The sequence below is a fragment of the Cololabis saira genome, chromosome 15 (genome assembly GCF_033807715.1).
Source record: "Cololabis saira isolate AMF1-May2022 chromosome 15, fColSai1.1, whole genome shotgun sequence".
In the NCBI taxonomy this organism is placed as follows: domain Eukaryota; kingdom Metazoa; phylum Chordata; class Actinopteri; order Beloniformes; family Belonidae; genus Cololabis; species Cololabis saira.
The window spans coordinates 44069654-44087249 of record NC_084601.1 but is presented as its reverse complement, the minus strand read 5'-3'; the positions used below and the strand labels follow the sequence as shown (position 1 = coordinate 44087249).

General features: G+C 38.7%; 1 protein-coding gene across 1 annotated transcript in view; it reads right to left on the bottom strand.

The window, feature by feature from the left end:
- kcnk9 (potassium channel, subfamily K, member 9) overlaps window positions 1–16735 on the bottom strand; it is a 95792-nt gene extending 79057 nt beyond the window's left edge. Inside the window, exon 1 of the mRNA XM_061742259.1 lies at window positions 16453–16735. Within this exon, the coding sequence (XP_061598243.1) occupies window positions 16453–16735 (283 nt within the window). The remainder of the gene's footprint in view (window positions 1–16452) is intronic.
- Between the last annotated feature and the right edge of the window lie 861 nt (window positions 16736–17596).

Here is a 17596-nt window from a genome sequence, read left to right as displayed (position 1 = left end):
ATCTCTCCCTAGAGTCACTAACCAGTAACTACAACAACATCTCCCCCTAGACCAGGGATCAGCAACCCGCAGCTCTTTAGCGCCGCCCTAGTGGCTCCTGGAGCTTTTTCAATAATGTTTGACCTTTGTTTTTCCTTTTTTCTTCTTTTTTTCTTCTTTTTTCCTTGTTTTCTCTTTTTTCTCTTCTTTTTTTCTTCTTTTTTTCCTTTTTTTCTCTTTTTTTCTTCCTTTTTCCTTTCCTTTTTAATCTCGACATTTCAACTTTTTTTTTTTCGAAATTTTGACTTTTTTCTCGACATTTTGCCTTTTTTTCAACATTTCAACTTTTTTCTCGAGATTGTATTTCAACATTAATCTCGACATTTCGACTTTTTTCTCAAAATTTTGACTTTTTTCTTGAAGTGCATAATGAAAAAAAAAGTAACGATTACAAGTATGACACAACAAAGAGAAAAAAGTTGAGAGAAAAGTTGAAATTTTGAGAAAAAGGTGAAATTTTGTGAAAAAAGTGGAAATGTCGAAAACGCACGAAAAGAACGAACGCACGGAAAAACGCACGCTCGCACGCAAAACGCACGCAAAAATGCACGCCCGCCCGCACGCCTGTACGCCCGCACAAAAAACGCACGAACGCACGCAAAAACGCACGAAAAAACGCACGCACGAGGGAGCACGTCTGTACCCAGTGGTCTGAAGAGCAGCTAAGCTAGCAGCTAAGGTAGCTTCCAACATGGCGGCTCCGCCAACTAATGACGTCAAGAAGACCAAGCCCTCTTCTCCTGTAACTTGGTCCAGTTGTAGTCGAGGAGTTGCTGAATCCAGGCAGTGATGTCTTTATAATTAGATGCATTGCTATCCTGGTGTTTTCCACTGTGCAAACTAATGAAAATGTCCTGCAGCGGCGTTGACAGTCTGGTGTCGGTCGCTGCAGAAGAGCAGCATCCTCCTCCTCCAGCTACGAGTCTCATCCTCCTCCAGCTACGAGTCTCATCACGGGCTGGTGATGGAGAGACGAGGTCGCCGAGGCAACGCTCTGCTTGTAGCAGCTTTTAACCTTCATGTCGGACCACATTACGGAGATTGTAGACCTTCAGAGAGATTTACTCTCTCATCACTTTACATTTTAATCCCACTCCATCTAAATATCAGTGGGGATCTTTCCTACCTATAAGTTTCCTATATTAAAAAAAAATGACCATAAACTACAGGAGAGAATCAGGACAGGCAGGAGAAAAATCTAAATAATATTTTAGAGGAGGAAGATTTTTCTTTCATTATGCACTTTGAGAAAAAAGTCCAAATGTTGAGAAAAAAGTAGAAATGTCGAGATTAATGTTGAAGTACAATTTAAAAAAAAAAACCCCATACTTTCTATTTTTCAGGAAAAGAAACACTTTTGGGAGCTTTTGGGAGCTTGTCGGTTCCTGATTATTTCCCTCATCAAATCTGGCAACATTTAACGAACCTAAAACTCATATTTAGGTTTTTCTGCCTCGGGGAAACGCTGGTAAACGAGAGTCCTGAACCTCTGAGGTTTTTATGAGAAGAGAGAACAAACCCAACCATAAACCAAACGAAGTGACGTCGTTTTTAATGAATCAACTTTCAGCCGAGTGTTTCAGATTTAACTCCAGACGCCAGGCGGGTTATGTGTTTTGTTTGGTTTAATTTGCTGATTTTTCTGAGACAATCTTTCTGGAAATGGTTTCTGATTAATTGGTTAGTTTTTTTTTTGTTTTTTTTTTATTGTAAAAATTATTATGTTATATTAGGATATTATTATATTATTATATGCTATTATACTATCACAAGTAGGGATGGGTGGTATGGACTAAAAGATTTATCATGATAATTTCTGGCGTTTATCCCAATAACGATAAAAATTACGATAAAAAAATACCAATTCAACTCCATCTTTTTAACTATAAATCTATCTCTCTCTCAGATCCACCATGTTTGTTACACAAAAACCTCATCAACGGGAATTTATCTTTCTTTCTTTCTTTCTTTCTTTCTTTCTTTCTTTCTTTCTTTCTTTCTTTCTTTCTTTCTTTCTTTCTTTCTTTCTTTCTTTCTTTTTGGCTCATTTCTTCCTTCCTTCCTTCCTTCCTTCCTTCCTTCCTTCCTTCCTTCCTTCCTTCCATAAATTAGTTTTACACAAAAACGTCATCAACAGGAATTTATCATTTTTATCGTGAGATGATAAATTCTTACTGTGGGGAATTTTTTTGACGGTTTATCGTGAACGGTAAAATATCTCCCATTCCTAACACACTCACACACCTAGATACATATCATGGTAACTCAATGTCGTCTTTTGTTGTGTGTACTGTTTGTTAATAAAAATAATTGGTTAGTTTTTATTTTTGTTCTCTTTTTGCCGCAGACTGATCTGTTCATTTATCTGCGGTTTGTTGCTCATGTTGATGTTTCCAGACGTTTAGCAGGAATAACTTTCACCTCTCAAGCTGCTCCGTCTCCCGGCAACAGGGCAGTGTGGACGCAGCGTTGCATGCTGGGATTGATTTCAGCCCGGACGCCTCGGCCTCGACACATGCTTCCATCACTAAGTGTTACATCTGCTGTTAATTCATCACCAGGGATAAAAAGTGCTGACTCACGGGTCAGGACGGACCTGGACCTGGACCTGGACCTGGACCAGGACCTGGACCTGGACCTGGACCAGGACCTGGACCTGGACCTGGACCTGGACCTGGACCTGGACCTGGGGAACATGTATGGAGAGGAACTTCTGCAACTAAAATAAACCTTATGCAAAAGAAGAAGCTAAAATATTCATTAACGGAACTGAAATCCTTCAAGTATCACACACAAAATTATACGAATGTGGAGAATAAAGTAGAAATTTCGTGAATAAAGTCGAAATTTCGCCTTTTTTCTCGACATTTCGACTTTTTTCTCGACATTTCGACTTTTTCTCGACATTTCGACTTTTTTCGCGAAATTGTACTTCAACATTAATCTCGACATTTCGACTTTTTTCTCAACATTTTTTTTTTTTTTTTTTTGCAGAGAGAGTGCAATTCATCCGAATGTTGTTCAGTGGAGGCAGACATTATCTCACTACTAATATGATCTGATAAAAGATTCCTAAAGTGGTTGATACATAAACTGGACTTTTGTTTCCAATTTACTGGAATGGTTTTCTTTGCGATACATAAGGCAGTGAGAACCCGGTGTGTCCGGTTAGATTCCATCTGAATATCTCCCAGGTGACCTAATATACATACCGTGGGGCACACTGGGATTCTGTGGTTGATCCATGTGGATAAATCCTCACAAATCTCCTTCCAGAACCTCTGTACCGGTGTACAGAACCATAAAGCATGCATATAATTATCTGGGGTGTTCTCTGTGCACTGTGAGCAGATATTAGAGGTGACAAAGCCCATCTGGAACATCCTTTGTCCAGTATAATGTATTCTATGAAGAACTTTGTACTGTATAAGTTGTAAGTTTGGGTTCGACTTTTTTCTCGAAATTTCAACTTTTTTCTCGAAGTGCATAATGAAAAAAAAATCTTCCTCCTCTAAATGTTTATTTTTCTCCTGCCTGAACCTGATTCTCTTCTGTATTAATGTATTAATGTAATCCAGACCTCGTATCCATGTTCTCTTTTATATTCATCATTTTTGTTAATTTGTCGTACATTATCTTTGTTATTTCATCCCAGTTGTTGATGGGAGTGAAACTCTGTACAAGTTCCTCCATGCAGGGTTTTAAAAGAGATTTGTGGTAAATAAATAAATAAATAAAGTAAATGGATGAAATGTGTCTTCGTGTTAATAGCTGGTTTTTAAACAAGCTTTTATTAAGACTGGACCAGGAAGGAGTCTATACATCACATTTATGTGTTCATATTTATGTGTTCATATTTATGTGTTCATATTTATGTATTCATATTTATGTGTTCATATTTATGTGTTCATATTTATGTGTTCATATTTATGTGTTCATATTTATGTATTCATATCCAGCCCTGTTCACTTCCTTCTCCTCCTCTTTTCCATACAGACATATTTATTATGTGTGTGTTTGTTTTCACTCTCCCTCTTTCTTTTTAGATTTTATATTAAAGTTTATGTATTTAAATGGATGTGCGTGTGTGTAAGATAGATGTTTGTTTTGAATGAGAATGAAGGAGCTATTTTATTCTATTCTATTCCATTCTATCCCATCCAAATCCATTGTATTCTATTCTATCATATCATATAGAATAGAATAGAATAGAATAGAACAGAATAGAATAGAATAGAAGACTTTATTTATCTCCCAGAGGAGAAATTCAGTCGTGCAGCAGCCAAAACACACACACGCTTTATACAAAAAATTTAAAATAGAAATAACCAATAAATAGTTAAATAATAAAAAGAGCAATATAAAAAGTAGAAAAAGAGTATGTACAAGAGAGAAAAAAATATTAAAACACCAAAAAAATTTATAATATTTACAAAAAATTTACAAATATTTTCAAAAATACGTGAGGTATTAGTGGTTATTGCACTTATAAAGAGACAGGTTTATTGCATATCATATATCATATCCCATTCCGTTCTGTTCAATTCCATAGAATCCCATTTTTGTCAAGGTTTGACATTCCCCCCAGCTTTCAGTTTCTGTTTTGCCCCGTCTGTTTCGACTTTTTTCTCAAAATTCCGACTTTTTTCTCAAAATTCCGACTTTTTTCTTAAAATTCCGACTTTTTTCTCGACTTTTTCTCAAAATTTCAACTTTTTTCTCGACTTTTTCTCGACATTTCGACTTTTTTCTCAAAATTTCAACTTTTTTCTCAACTTTTTCTCAAAATTCTGACTTTTTTCTCAAAATTCTGACTTTTTTCTCAAAATTTCGACTTTTTTCTCAACTTTTTCTCAAAATTCCGACTTTTTTCTCAAAAGTCCGACTTTTTTCTCAAAATTTCGACTTTTTTCTCAACTTTTTCTCAAAATTCCGACTTTTTTCTCAAAATTTCGACTTTTTTCTCAAAATTCTGACTTTTCTTCTCAAAATTTGGTGTCCCATCTGCCCTGATTGTCTGCACCTGTGTCTCATCTGCCCTGATTGTCTGCACCTGTGTCTCATCTGCCCTGATTGTCTGCACCTGTGTCTCATCTGCCCTGATTGTGTCTGCACCTGTGTCTCATCTGCCCTGATTGTCTGCACCTGTGTCTCGTCGTGTCTCGTTATCCCCTGAGTATATCGGGTCTTGTCATTCCCTTGTTCCCTGTCGGACCGTACTGTTTCTTCCCTCCATTTTTCCTGCCACGTTCTGCTCCTCAGGTTTTTTTTGATCCCTCTAGTTTGTTTTGATCCTGCTCTGCTTTAGTTTGGTTTTTTGTTAATAAATCAATTTTTTTGCCGACTCCTGCCTCCCGACTCTTGGTCTCCTGCGTTTGGGTCCACACCTTACACCCCAAGACATGACAATTCTATTCCATTCAATTACATCCGATCCCATGGTCTCGTATCATATCATATCGCGTTCCATTCCATTCTATTCAATTCCATTGTATCGTATTGTACCGTATTGTGTCCTATCTTCTCCTATCTTGTATTGTATTCTAATCTATTCTATCCCCTTCTATTCTATTCTATTCTATTGTATCGTATTGTATCCTCTCCTCTCCCATTCCATTCTCTTCAATTCTATTCCATTCCATTTCATCGTATCGTATATCGTATACCAGTAAAACTGGTACTACAACTGGTACTATAACTGGTACTACTGGTACCATAACCTGTACCACTACTGGAACTACTGGTACTATAACTGGTACTACTGGTATCATATCAGATTCCATTCCATTCTGTTCAATTCTATTCTATTCCATTGTATTGTATTGTATCGTATTGTGTCATATCCTATACCATTCTATTTTATTCAATTCCATTCTATTCTATTCTATTATTTTGTATTGTATTCTATCCCATCCCGTCGTATCGTATCCTCTCCTATCGCATTCCATTCTATTCAATTCCATTGTATTCTATTCCATCGTATCTTATCATATGGTATCATATTCTATTCTATTCTAGTCTATTCCATTCATCCAGTGAGATGTAGATTTTGCCTCTGATTGATGTAACACTGTTTCCTCAGGTTTTCTCGGCTCTAAAAACAGATCAAAAAGCAGATGGAGCAGCAGATTGATCTGAGTCTGATCTGGAATCTGTTCCAGGTGGAAATGATGCTTTTAATCTTCCAGAGTTAGAGAAGAGACGAGCTGCTCTTCACTTACACAATTAGCTCAAATTACTAAATAAATGTGGTTACATTTGGTTTTCTGAGGGCTGAGAATCTTTAATTTAAGAATGATAATAATTCTGAGGCTGGTTTTGTTTGAAATATAAAAAAATAGCTGATTATCTAACCTTATTTCCACATTTATCTTTTTTTCTATCAATTTTGTTTTGGAAAGTAAACAACATACAGTATAACAGTCAGGGACTTATTTAACCGGTTCATGTGTGGAAAAAGTTCCTCAAGTTCCTGTCACGGTGTTTTCTTTCAACAGTTTCTCAAACAAGAAGCCCTGAGGCCGATATGTCAAAACTCCAACAAAGTATCTCTTTTTTTCACTTTTTTCCTTTTTCCTCTCTTTTTTTCCCTCTTGTAATGATTTTGGTCCTGATGATTTTTTTTCCTTCCAGCTCACTGATGACGTAACACTGAGGGGGCGGGGCCAGGGCTGGAGGGGGCGGGGCCAGGGACAGGGAGGAGAAAAAAATCAAGAAAAATACAGGGAAAAGAGAACAAAAAAAGAAGGAAAAAAGGGGAAAAAAGAAGGGAAAAAAGAGGGACAAAACGAGAAAAAAAGGAAAAAAAGAGAAAAAAAGAGGGAAAAAGAGGGAAAAAATGGAAAGAAAGAGGGAAAAAGGCGAAAAAAGGGGGAAAAAGGGGAAAAAAAGGCGAAAAGAGGAAAAAAAGTCAAAAAAAGAGAAAAAAAAGGCAAAAAAGAGAAAAAAAGAGGGAAAAGAGGGAAAAAAGGGAAAAAAGGCGAAAAAATTAGAAAAAAGGGGAAAAAATAGAAAAAAAGGCGGAAAAAGGGGGGGGAAAAGGGGAAAAAAAGGCAAAAAAAGAGAAAAACAGAGGGAAAATAGGCAAAAAAGGAGAAAAAACAAGAAAAAAGGTTAAAAAAAAGAGGGAAAAGGAGGGAATAAAGGGGAAAAAAGAGGGAAAAAAGGCGAAAAAAGAGGAAAAAAGGCAAAAAAGAGGAAAAAAAGGCAAAAAAGAGAAAAAAGGCAAAAAAAAGAGAAAAAAAGAGGGAAAAGAGGTAAAAAAGGTGAAAAAACGAGAAAAAAGGGGGAAAAAGATGAAAAAAAGGGGAAAAAAAGAAAAAAAAATAGGAGGAAGAGGAATTTCTCGAAAGTTAAAAATACAAGTGCAACAAAGATGGCGACTAACACGAGCAAAACCTGCAACAAAACGCAGCAGAACCGACATCCATGTTCTCTTATATGAAACTAGTAAAGCTTTAAAATAATACCAACATAATCTTTTACCACTTTATGTCAATCTCAAAACAAATCGAAGCCTAAATTCACGTTTCACAGCCAGATGGATATTCTCTCCATTTTGATAAAACTCTCACCAGGTTTGTTTAAATAGTTTAACAAGCAACAACCCATGTTGGGATGTTTGTATCGTTTCATTTCACATCGGGTTTAATTTGTCTGAACCACATCAGGGGAATTAATATAAACAAATACAATTATTTAGAATATGAGGCGTAGCCTTTTGATTGACAGTTGGCCCAGCCAATGGCGAACCATCATCACTTCTAACCAGTAGTTTAAAACTAAACTGGGGAAAAGAGACTTCAGAAATACTTCAGACTTCAGAAATCCAGTTTGTCACCTGATGTGTCTATGTTAGTGTTCGTGGCAGCTTAAACTTTCAGTTTGACGACGGGAAAACATCTAAAATGGGAAAGAGCTGTTGTGCGATCGAAATTTCGCAAGAAATCAGAGTTATCGTTTTACAGACTGACGAAAAATAAGCTTAAGAGAGACAAATGGATCGCTGCAATTCACAGAAACAACTGGATTCCAGACACCGAAACGTGGATTTGCGGTTCCCATTTTGTATCAGGTAATGTTGGATTTTTGGGTAGCTAACGTTAAACGGTCAAATCATAAGGTTCGGTGTCCTCATCACTTTAATTTCTACAACAAATCCTGCGTACATAAGTACATATAAATATCAGGAAACTGGATTGGTGTCCAAATATTAATGTCCATGGACCACTGGTTCTTGGTAACTGTACCAAATATTAATGTCCATGGACCACTGGTTCTTGGTAACTGTACCAAATATTAATGTCCATGGACCACTGGTTCTTGGTAACTGTACCAAATATTAATGTCCATGGACCACTGGTTCTTGGTAACTGTACCAAATATTAATGTCCATGGACCACTGGTTCTTGGTAACTGTACCAAATATTAATGTCCATGGACCACTGGTTCTTGGTAACTGTACCAAATATTAATGTCCATGGACCACTGGTTCTTGGTAACTGTACCAAATATTAATGTCCATGGACCACTGGTTCTTGGTAACTGTACCAAATATTAATGTCCATGGACCACTGGTTCTTGGTAACTGTACCAAATATTAATGTCCATGGACCACTGGTTCTTGGTAACTGTACCAAATATTAATGTCCATGGACCACTGGTTCTTGGGGTAACTGTACGGGTCACTGTCAAGTCCAACTGACGATAATTTAAGACCAGAATCGGCTGTTATCCCGTCTAACACAGTAGTGGCAGCTGTTTTTGCCAAGTAAAGGGGTCCAGTGGAGAAGTGACGTCAATGCAGACCCTCTATAGAGTCCACATCACTGCAAACTCTCATTTAAATTTAATCAGTACTAACATTTCAGTCCCATATGGAAGCCAACTCTCTGCCATACAGTCTGGAGTCGTGTTTTTCTCCCCTGGATCTGGACCAGAGTCTCCCCAGGAGGCTCGTCTGAGCAGATCAGGAAGATAATCATACATATGCATGTTGAGCGTAAAGATTATGCCGGTGTAATTAGCAGTATAAGGTCTGCAGGACGGCAGCCAAAGCTCCAGCCATGTGACGGCGGGAGGAAAAGCAACAGCAGATGATTAGAGGGATGAGAGAGGGATGAGAGTCGGCCGGACTGACAAAGAGCCAAAAAAAACATCCAAAGACTTTCAAACTCCAGTCCAAAGTCAAAGCCGGGGAGTTTCTGCTCACATTTTTCCCTCTAAAGCAGCACAAAAGAACTTTAGTCATTTTGAACACAGCAGGTTCCTATAGACCAGGGGTCGGCAACCCGCGGCTCTAGAGCCGCACGCTTCAAAAATGTTTTACCTTTTTTTCCTTTTTTCTTCTTTTTTTATTATTTTTTTCCTTTTTTTCTCTTTTTTCTTCCTTTTTCTTTTCCTTTTTAATCTCGACATTACGACTTTTCTCTCAATATTTCGACTTTTTTCTCGACATTTCGACTTTTTTCTCGACATTTCGACTTTTTCCTCGACATTTCGACTTTTTTCTCAGAATTTCGACTTTTTTCTCGACATTTCGACTTTTTTCTCGAGATTTCGACTTTTTTCTCGAGATTTTGACTTTTTTTTCTCAACATTTCAACTTCTTTCTCGAAATTTAGACTTTTTTCTCAAAATCTAAACCTTTTTCTTACAAGTGCATAATGAAAAAATAAATCTTCCCCCAGTTATAACTAATATAGAAACATGCAGCACTTTCTGCTATAACTTTTGAATGGTTTGACATAGGAAGTCGTGGGTGGTGTCATTTCTGATACTTATGGGGGCGGTGGCCGTGAGTGCGAATGCCCGTTCATCGCTGCTTGCAGCTTTAATTATTATTATTATTATTCTTAATTAATATGCAACACAAGTTGAAGTCCCTGGAACATTTAGGACTGTAAGTTGGTGAGATGTTTCCTCTGAACTGAAGCCGAGACTTTTCAGCCGTAGATGTTTCTGTTCCTTCAGACAGACTGATGGAAACATCGGCCTCGGCCGGAACAGAGTTCAGACTCTTATTTTCTCCTGAAAGATAAACTCTGGTGTCACCATGATGTTTATCAGAGTGTCTAGTCATCGTTCTGGAGTTAATAACGACTCTGCATTTATTATTCTGTGTTGTTCCTGCATCAATTATGGATGTTCTGACCCGTTTACAAGAAATTAAATCTACTGGAATTTGGCTCATTTCTCAGTCGGATTCTAGGAAACTTAGATCAGTTTGTTTTGTTTTATTTAGGATCCCCATTAGCATTAGCATTAGCTATTCTTCCTGGGGTCCGACATAAACACAACACACACATTAAGTATATATTCATGTGTTCTGTTGTGACACGTTTTGTGATGGAAAAAAACTAATTGGAGCTTTATGTTGAAACAAGTGACTGAGATAAAGATGTTTGTAATGTTGACATGTGATTCCAAACAAAAATAAAATAAAATAAACGACTTCCAAAGATTCAAGGTGAATCCAGGTCAAAGTTCATCACAAACAGAATAGAAGGTTCACGGTTACAGATTTAAAACCCGTTGCCGCTCTGCCGGCCCGCCCGTGGGCCGTCCGTCCATAATCAGTCCATCATTTACTAAACTAGCTCATTTCCACAGCTCATATGTTACGTGAGCTGCTCATGGACATGTCTTTGGAAAGCTAAGATTCTTGTGATTCCAGAAATAACCATTTCAGGATATAATCATAGCAGCTGGTACAAATCAACACCACAATCAAACAAACAAACAAACATTTGTGCAGATTGACGCAATTTACCAATGAAGTCTCATTGTTTACTCTAACCTTCAAAAAAAACCATATGCAATAGACTCAGAGAAATGCAGTATAATATCCTACAGAATGTCTCTATATCTCCATATATGTATATAAATATACAGCAGGGGTTTCTGCAAACTGTCAACAATGTAAGACTTTAGGAACAATAATGTCTTTGGGAAAAAGATTCAGCGTTTCTGTTAAACTGTATGTGATGAAGTTGGTGAGATAATCCAACAATTACAGACAAACCCACTACTGTGTTTATGGGATATTTCCATAAATCACTAAGACGGCATAAAAACACAGTTTTAACTTATGTTGAAGAGAATCAGGAGAAAAATAAAAAATAATATTTTAGAGGAAGAAGATTTTTTTTTCATTATGCACTTCGAGAAAAAAGTTGAAATGTTGAGAAAAAAGTCGAAACTTCGTGAATAAAGTCAAAATGTCGAGAAAAAAAGTCAAAATGTCGAGAAAAAAGTTGAAATGTTGAGAAAAAAGTCAAAATGTCGAGAAAAAAGTCAAAATGTCGAGAAAAAAAGTCAAAATGTCGAGAAAAAAGTTGAAATGTCGAGATTAATGTTGAAGTACAATTCCGCGAAAAAAGTCGCAATTTCAATAAAAAAGTCGAAATGTTGAGAAAAGTCAAAATTTCGACTTTATTCACGAAATTTCGACTTTATTCTTGAAATTATATTTCAACATTAATTAAAAGACCCGGTGAGGTGACCTCAGGTGACCTCAGGAAAAAGTTGAAATGTCGTGAATAAAGTCGAAATTTCGAATTTATTCACAAAATTTCGACTTTATTCTTGAAAATGTATTTCAACATTAATCTCGACATTTCGACTTTTTCTTCCCCTCTCAAATATTCTTTCTCCTGCCCGGTCCTGATTCTCTTCGTATGTTTGGTTAAAGGCTGTTCTAAGTGAGAGAAAAACCTCATCAACACATTTATGGAAGTCGTTGATAACGACTATATTTCTCTGGAATTATTGATCAGACGAGCCTTTTTACAGATACATTTGTCAAAGTGTTGGAGTTCCTGGGAACTGGAATGTTGGATTCACTGAGGACTTTAGGAATCATTATTGTGTATGTTTCCTGGATCTGCTACTTATTTCTGTTTCAAATCTTTTTTATTATGATTTTACCCAATGATTATAAAAGTAACAATGTTACATTGAGAATGTAAATCACAACTATAACAAAAACTAAAATCCCCCACTGAAGGTTCAGATGGTTAAAAATTGTGTTATCTTATAAAACATATTGACGAGAAAAAGAAAATAGATTGTTGAGGTAGAACAGTGACCCCACCAACCCCCACAAATCTTTAAAGATGTTAAATAAAAGGCACACAAAAAGAGGAAAACAAAGTTGGCGTATTAATATCTAAACTTTGAGCTTCTCAAACCTCAAGTTTCCACCGTGTTCACTCTCTCACGGAATAATCTATATAAGTCAAAAAGGGTCGCCACACTGCAAAAACTCAAAATCTTACCAAGAATATTTGTCTTATTTCTAGTTAAAATGTCTCATGTTTAGTCAAAAAAAATGTCATTACACTTAAAACAAGACTCATCACTGGAAAAAACAACAATTTTCACCTGATTTCAGCACCTAAAGGAGCTGTCCTTTCAGCACCTGGAGCTGTCCTTTCAGCACCTAAAGGTGCTGGAGCTGTCCTTTCAGCACCTAGAGCTGTCCTTTCAGCACCTAGAGCTGTCCTTTCAGCACCTGGAGCTGTCCTTTCAGCACCTATAGGTGCTGGAGCTGTCCTTAATATAATATTTTCGACTTTTTTCACTAAATTTCGACTTTTTTCTCAACATATCGACTTTTTTTCGCGAAATTTCAAATTTTATTCTCAACATTTTGACTTTATTCACGAAGTTTTGGCTTTTTTCTCAACATTTCGACTTTTTTCTCAACATTTAGACTTTTTTTCTCGACATTTTGACTTTATTCAGCACCTGGAGCTGTCCTTTCAGCACCTAAAGGTGCTGGAGCTGTCCTTAATATTATATTTTAGACTTTTGTCTCAACATTTCGACTTTTTTCACATTTCGACTTTTTTCACGACATTGTGACTTTTTTAACCATGGCTCTGTAAAATAAAGTTCTCTGTATCAAATGTATATGTGTTTTAAACATATTATCCAGAGATGTTAATACGTTTTTCCACAACAGAGAGTTTGCAAAGATGAGACATAGTTGGACCCGAAGAGACGCAATTAAAGAAGCAACATAAACACTTCAGGTGGAGCTTTGTTTGGATTATTACACACACACGCACGCACGCACACACACACACACACACACTCACACACACACACACACACACACACACACACACACACACACACGCACGCACACACACACACACACACGCACACACACACACATACACACACGCACACGCACACGCACGCATACACACGCACGCACGCACGCACGCATGATCATATACATACACATACACACACACACACACACATACACACACACACACACACACACACACACACACACACACACACACACACACACACACACGCACACACACACACACACTCACACACACACACACACACACACACACACACACACTCACACATATACATTGGCTTGTTCACCTGCATGCTTGCTCTCTAGTTTTTGGGGTTAGGTAGCGGTAGCTTAGCTTAGCTATGTATATATATTAAATATAGTAATAATGCACATATATATGCCTTTAGTTTCTACCGTCATGGTATCAATCATTAATATGTGCAGACAAGGTAAAAAAAAAAAATTAAAAAAAAAAGAAGCAACATAAATACAGCCATCTTTTCTTCAAATCTGTCAGGCCACATACAAACTACAAACTAAAGAGTTTTACAAACAAAGAGTTTTTTTTACTCATAAAATGTCCCCTCTGAGCCTCTAATTGATAATCTTCTCTTCTCTAGAGTAAGACGAGGCGTAAAGACGAGGCAGAAAGACGAGGCGTAAAGACGAGGCGTAAAGACGAGGCGTCTCCTCCATCTGAGCAGAACGGCCGTCTGGCCAGAAACAGGAGAAACAGATCACATGACGCTCAGCAGAAAATCACCCGAACAAAGAACTAAGCAGTCGTAGGGTTTGGGACTAGTTTACCCTTCCCAATTTTGGAGAGAGTGTGGAAAACTTAATTCCAAAAAACTTCTAATGGAGGGCAAAGACAGTACATGTGAAAAAGAGTCGCGTCGTCAAATTTGCATTTATCCCAGGTGAAGAGAATGTTCAAAAAAATAGTTCTACTCAAAAAAAATATGTTATATTATTGTTATTGATATTATTAATCGTATTATTATTGTCACATTCTCCGTTGTTGCAGAACAGAAGTCTGAAATCCCCCATATCCACTCAGAACCTGAGCAGGACGTTACAGGGAAGAGAATCAACATCAGATCCTCCGAGCTGCTGCTGCTCAGTCTGCTCCAGCGTTGCCTGGCAAACGGAGGGAAACTGAGGCCTGATTCATGTGTTCACCCCCCTAACCCCTCCATCCCCTCCATCCCTCCCCATCCTCCCCTCATCCCCCCGTACTGAGTCAACAGATCAGCAGCGATCACAACCATGTGACCCTGAAGGGTCGGAATGTTCTGAACCTGCACATGATCAGACCTGCCGATGGAAAACACTGCGTTTCTCTCCATAAAAGTGTATAAATATATAAATATATGTGTATAAATATATGTGTATAAATATAAATATACAGCAGGGGCCTCAACAAACTGTCAACAATGTAAGATACTTTAGGAACAACGTGGTCTTTGGGAAAAAGATTCAACGTTTCTGTTAAACTGTATGTGATGAAGTTAATGTTGAAGTACAATTTTGCGAAAAAAGTCGCAATTTCGAGAAAAAAGTTAAAATGCAGAGAAAAAAGTGGAAATGTTGAGAAAAAAGTGGAAATGTCGAGATCATGTTGAAGTTCAATTTCGGGAAAAAGTTGAAATAAACTATTTCAGTTTTGTTCTGTTTAAATGATGTGGTTCTTTTGAAATTTGCCTTAAAAAGTATTTCAATTGTTCTTAACAACTCAGATTTTTTTTACATAAAAAATATGCAGTATTTACAAGACCTGATAGTGCCTTATGTTCCTGGCAGAGCTCTCCGTTCTCAGAGTGCAGGTTTACTCGAAGTTCCTATTCCTATTAGACGCTATATAAATAAAATTGAATTGAATTGAATGTATTATTTCAACTTTTCAGCTGTCCTTTCAGCACCTGGAGCTGTCCTTTCAGCACCTGGAGCTGTCCTTTCAGCACCTAGAGCTGTCCTTTCAGCACCTAGAGCTGTCCTTTCAGCACCTAGAGCTGTCCTTTCAGCACGTACAGCTGTCCTTTCAGCAGCTGGAGCTGTCCTTTCAGCACCTGGAGCTGTCCTTTCAGCACCTAAAGGTGCTGGAGCTGTCCTTTCAGCACCTAGAGCTGTCCTTTCAGCACCTAAAGGTGCTGGAGCTGTCCTTAATATAATATTTTAGACTTTTTTCACTTAATTTTGACTTTTTTCTCAACATTTCGACTTTTTTCTCGACATTTCGACTTTTTTCGCGAAATTTCGACTTTTTTTTCTCGACATTTTGACTTTATTCACGAAGTTTTGGCTTTTTTCTCAACATTTCGACTTTTTTTTCGACATTTTGACTTTTTTCGCGAGATTGTACTCCAACATTAATCTCAACATTTCGACTTTTTTCTCAACATTTCCACTTTTTTTCTCGACATTTTGACTTTTTTCTCGAAATTTCGACTTTTTTTCTCGACATTTTGACTTTATTCACGAAGTTTTAGCTTTTTTCAGCACCTGGAGCTGTCCTTTCAGCACCTAGAGCTGTCCTTTCAGCACCTAAAGGTGCTGGAGCTGTCCTTTCAGCACCTGGAGCTGTCCTTTCAGCACCTAAAGGTGCTGGAGCTGTCCTTTCAGCACCTGGAGCTGTCCTTTCAGCACCTAGAGATGTCCTTTCAGCACCTGGAGCTGTCCTTTCAGCACCTAAAGGTGCTGGAGCTGTCCTTAATATAATATTTTAGACTTTTGTCTCGACATTTCGACTTTTTTCTCAACATTTCCACTTTTTTCTCGAAATTGCGACTTTTTTCGCGAAATTGTACTTCAACATTAATCTCGACATTTAGACTTTTTTCGCGACATTTTGACTTTTTTCTCGACATTTCTACTTTTTTCTCGACATTTTGACTTTTTTCTCGAAATTTCGACTTTTTTTCTTGACATTTTGACTTTTTTCTCGACATTTCGACTTTTTTCTCGACATTTCGACTTTTTTCTCAACATTTCCACTTTTTTCTCGACATTTCGACTTTTTTCTCAACATTTCCACTTTTTTCTCGACATTTCTACTTTTTTCTCAACATTTCCACTTTTTTCTCGACATTTCGACTTTTTTCTCGACATTTCGACTTTTTTCTCGAAGTGCACAATGAAACAAAAATCTTCCTCCTCTAAAATATTATTTTTGTTTTTCTCCTGATACTCTGATACCTGACAGAATGTTGCAACATGTTGCTCAGAAACTTTACACACACACTGGTCCAGCGTGACCAGCCAGCCGCCGGTCACACAGCTTTAATCCACTTTAACTCTGCTCTTACCGATGGTTGTGATGACCGTGATGGCGAAGTAGAAGGAGCCCGCGAACCTCCACTGCACGCCGGCGCGGTGCGGCTCGGCCTCCAGGATCAGGCTCTCCAGCCGCCGGTAATCCTCCGCGCTGATGTTGTACTTGCCCTGCAGCCGCCGCTCCTCGCCGTCCAGCGTCTCCTTCTCCCGCAGCTCCTGGTCCGACTCCAGCGCGTCGAACACGGCGGCGCCCACCAGCAGGTACGTGAACGTGCAGGCGATCAGCGACAGCGTGCGCACGTTCTGCCTCTTCATGGCCGAAGGAGAGACGAAGAAAAACCGGTGGCCGAGGGTTTCATGTCCCCTCGGAGTCCGCGGGAGGTCGCAGGATTATTTTATTTATTCCATCAACCTGCAAACAACCCTGCAGGGACTACAGGTGGGAAACGGTGAAGTTGCTACAACCTGGCACAATGCATGTTCTCTATTGCAAAAGATTAATGTTTTTATTGTGCAACTGTCCCTGCTTTGAAATTAAAAAAAAAAAACAGGATGCGCCCTGGAGGTGCGCTCCGGAGCTCTGGAGGAGGTGATGCCGGGAAAGGAGCCTGAATCCCGGGGAAAAAAGGAGGACGATGCGCCCTGGAGATGCGCTCCGGAGCTCCGGAGAATGAAATCCCGGGGAAAGGAGCTCGGATCCCGGGGTAAAAGGGAGCCTGGATCCGGGGGAAAACGAGCCTGGATCCCGGGGAAAAAATTAGCCCGGATCCCGGGGAAAAGGGAGGATGATGCGCCCTGGAGATGCGCTCCGGAGCTCCGGGGGACTTGATCCCGGGGAACGGAGCCTGAATCCCGGGGAAAGGAGCCTGAATCCCGGGGAAAAGAGGACGGATCCCGGGGATAAAAGGAGCCCGGATCCCGGGGAAAGAAGGAAATCTGCAGCCGGGAGACCCTGCGCAAAACCCGCACGACCCAAACCCAAGTCCCGCCGGTGCGCAAAGCCATCAACCACCGGCGGCTCCGCCGAAATGAAGCTCCCAAACTTGATAAATCACCCAAAGGAAAGATGTTTTCTCTTTATTCCTCGAGAATCCACTTTAACTTTGTCTCTGCTTGGATTAAAATGATTAAAAAATCCCCCAAGAGCGGGACGTGTCCGGCATGTCTTCAGGTTTC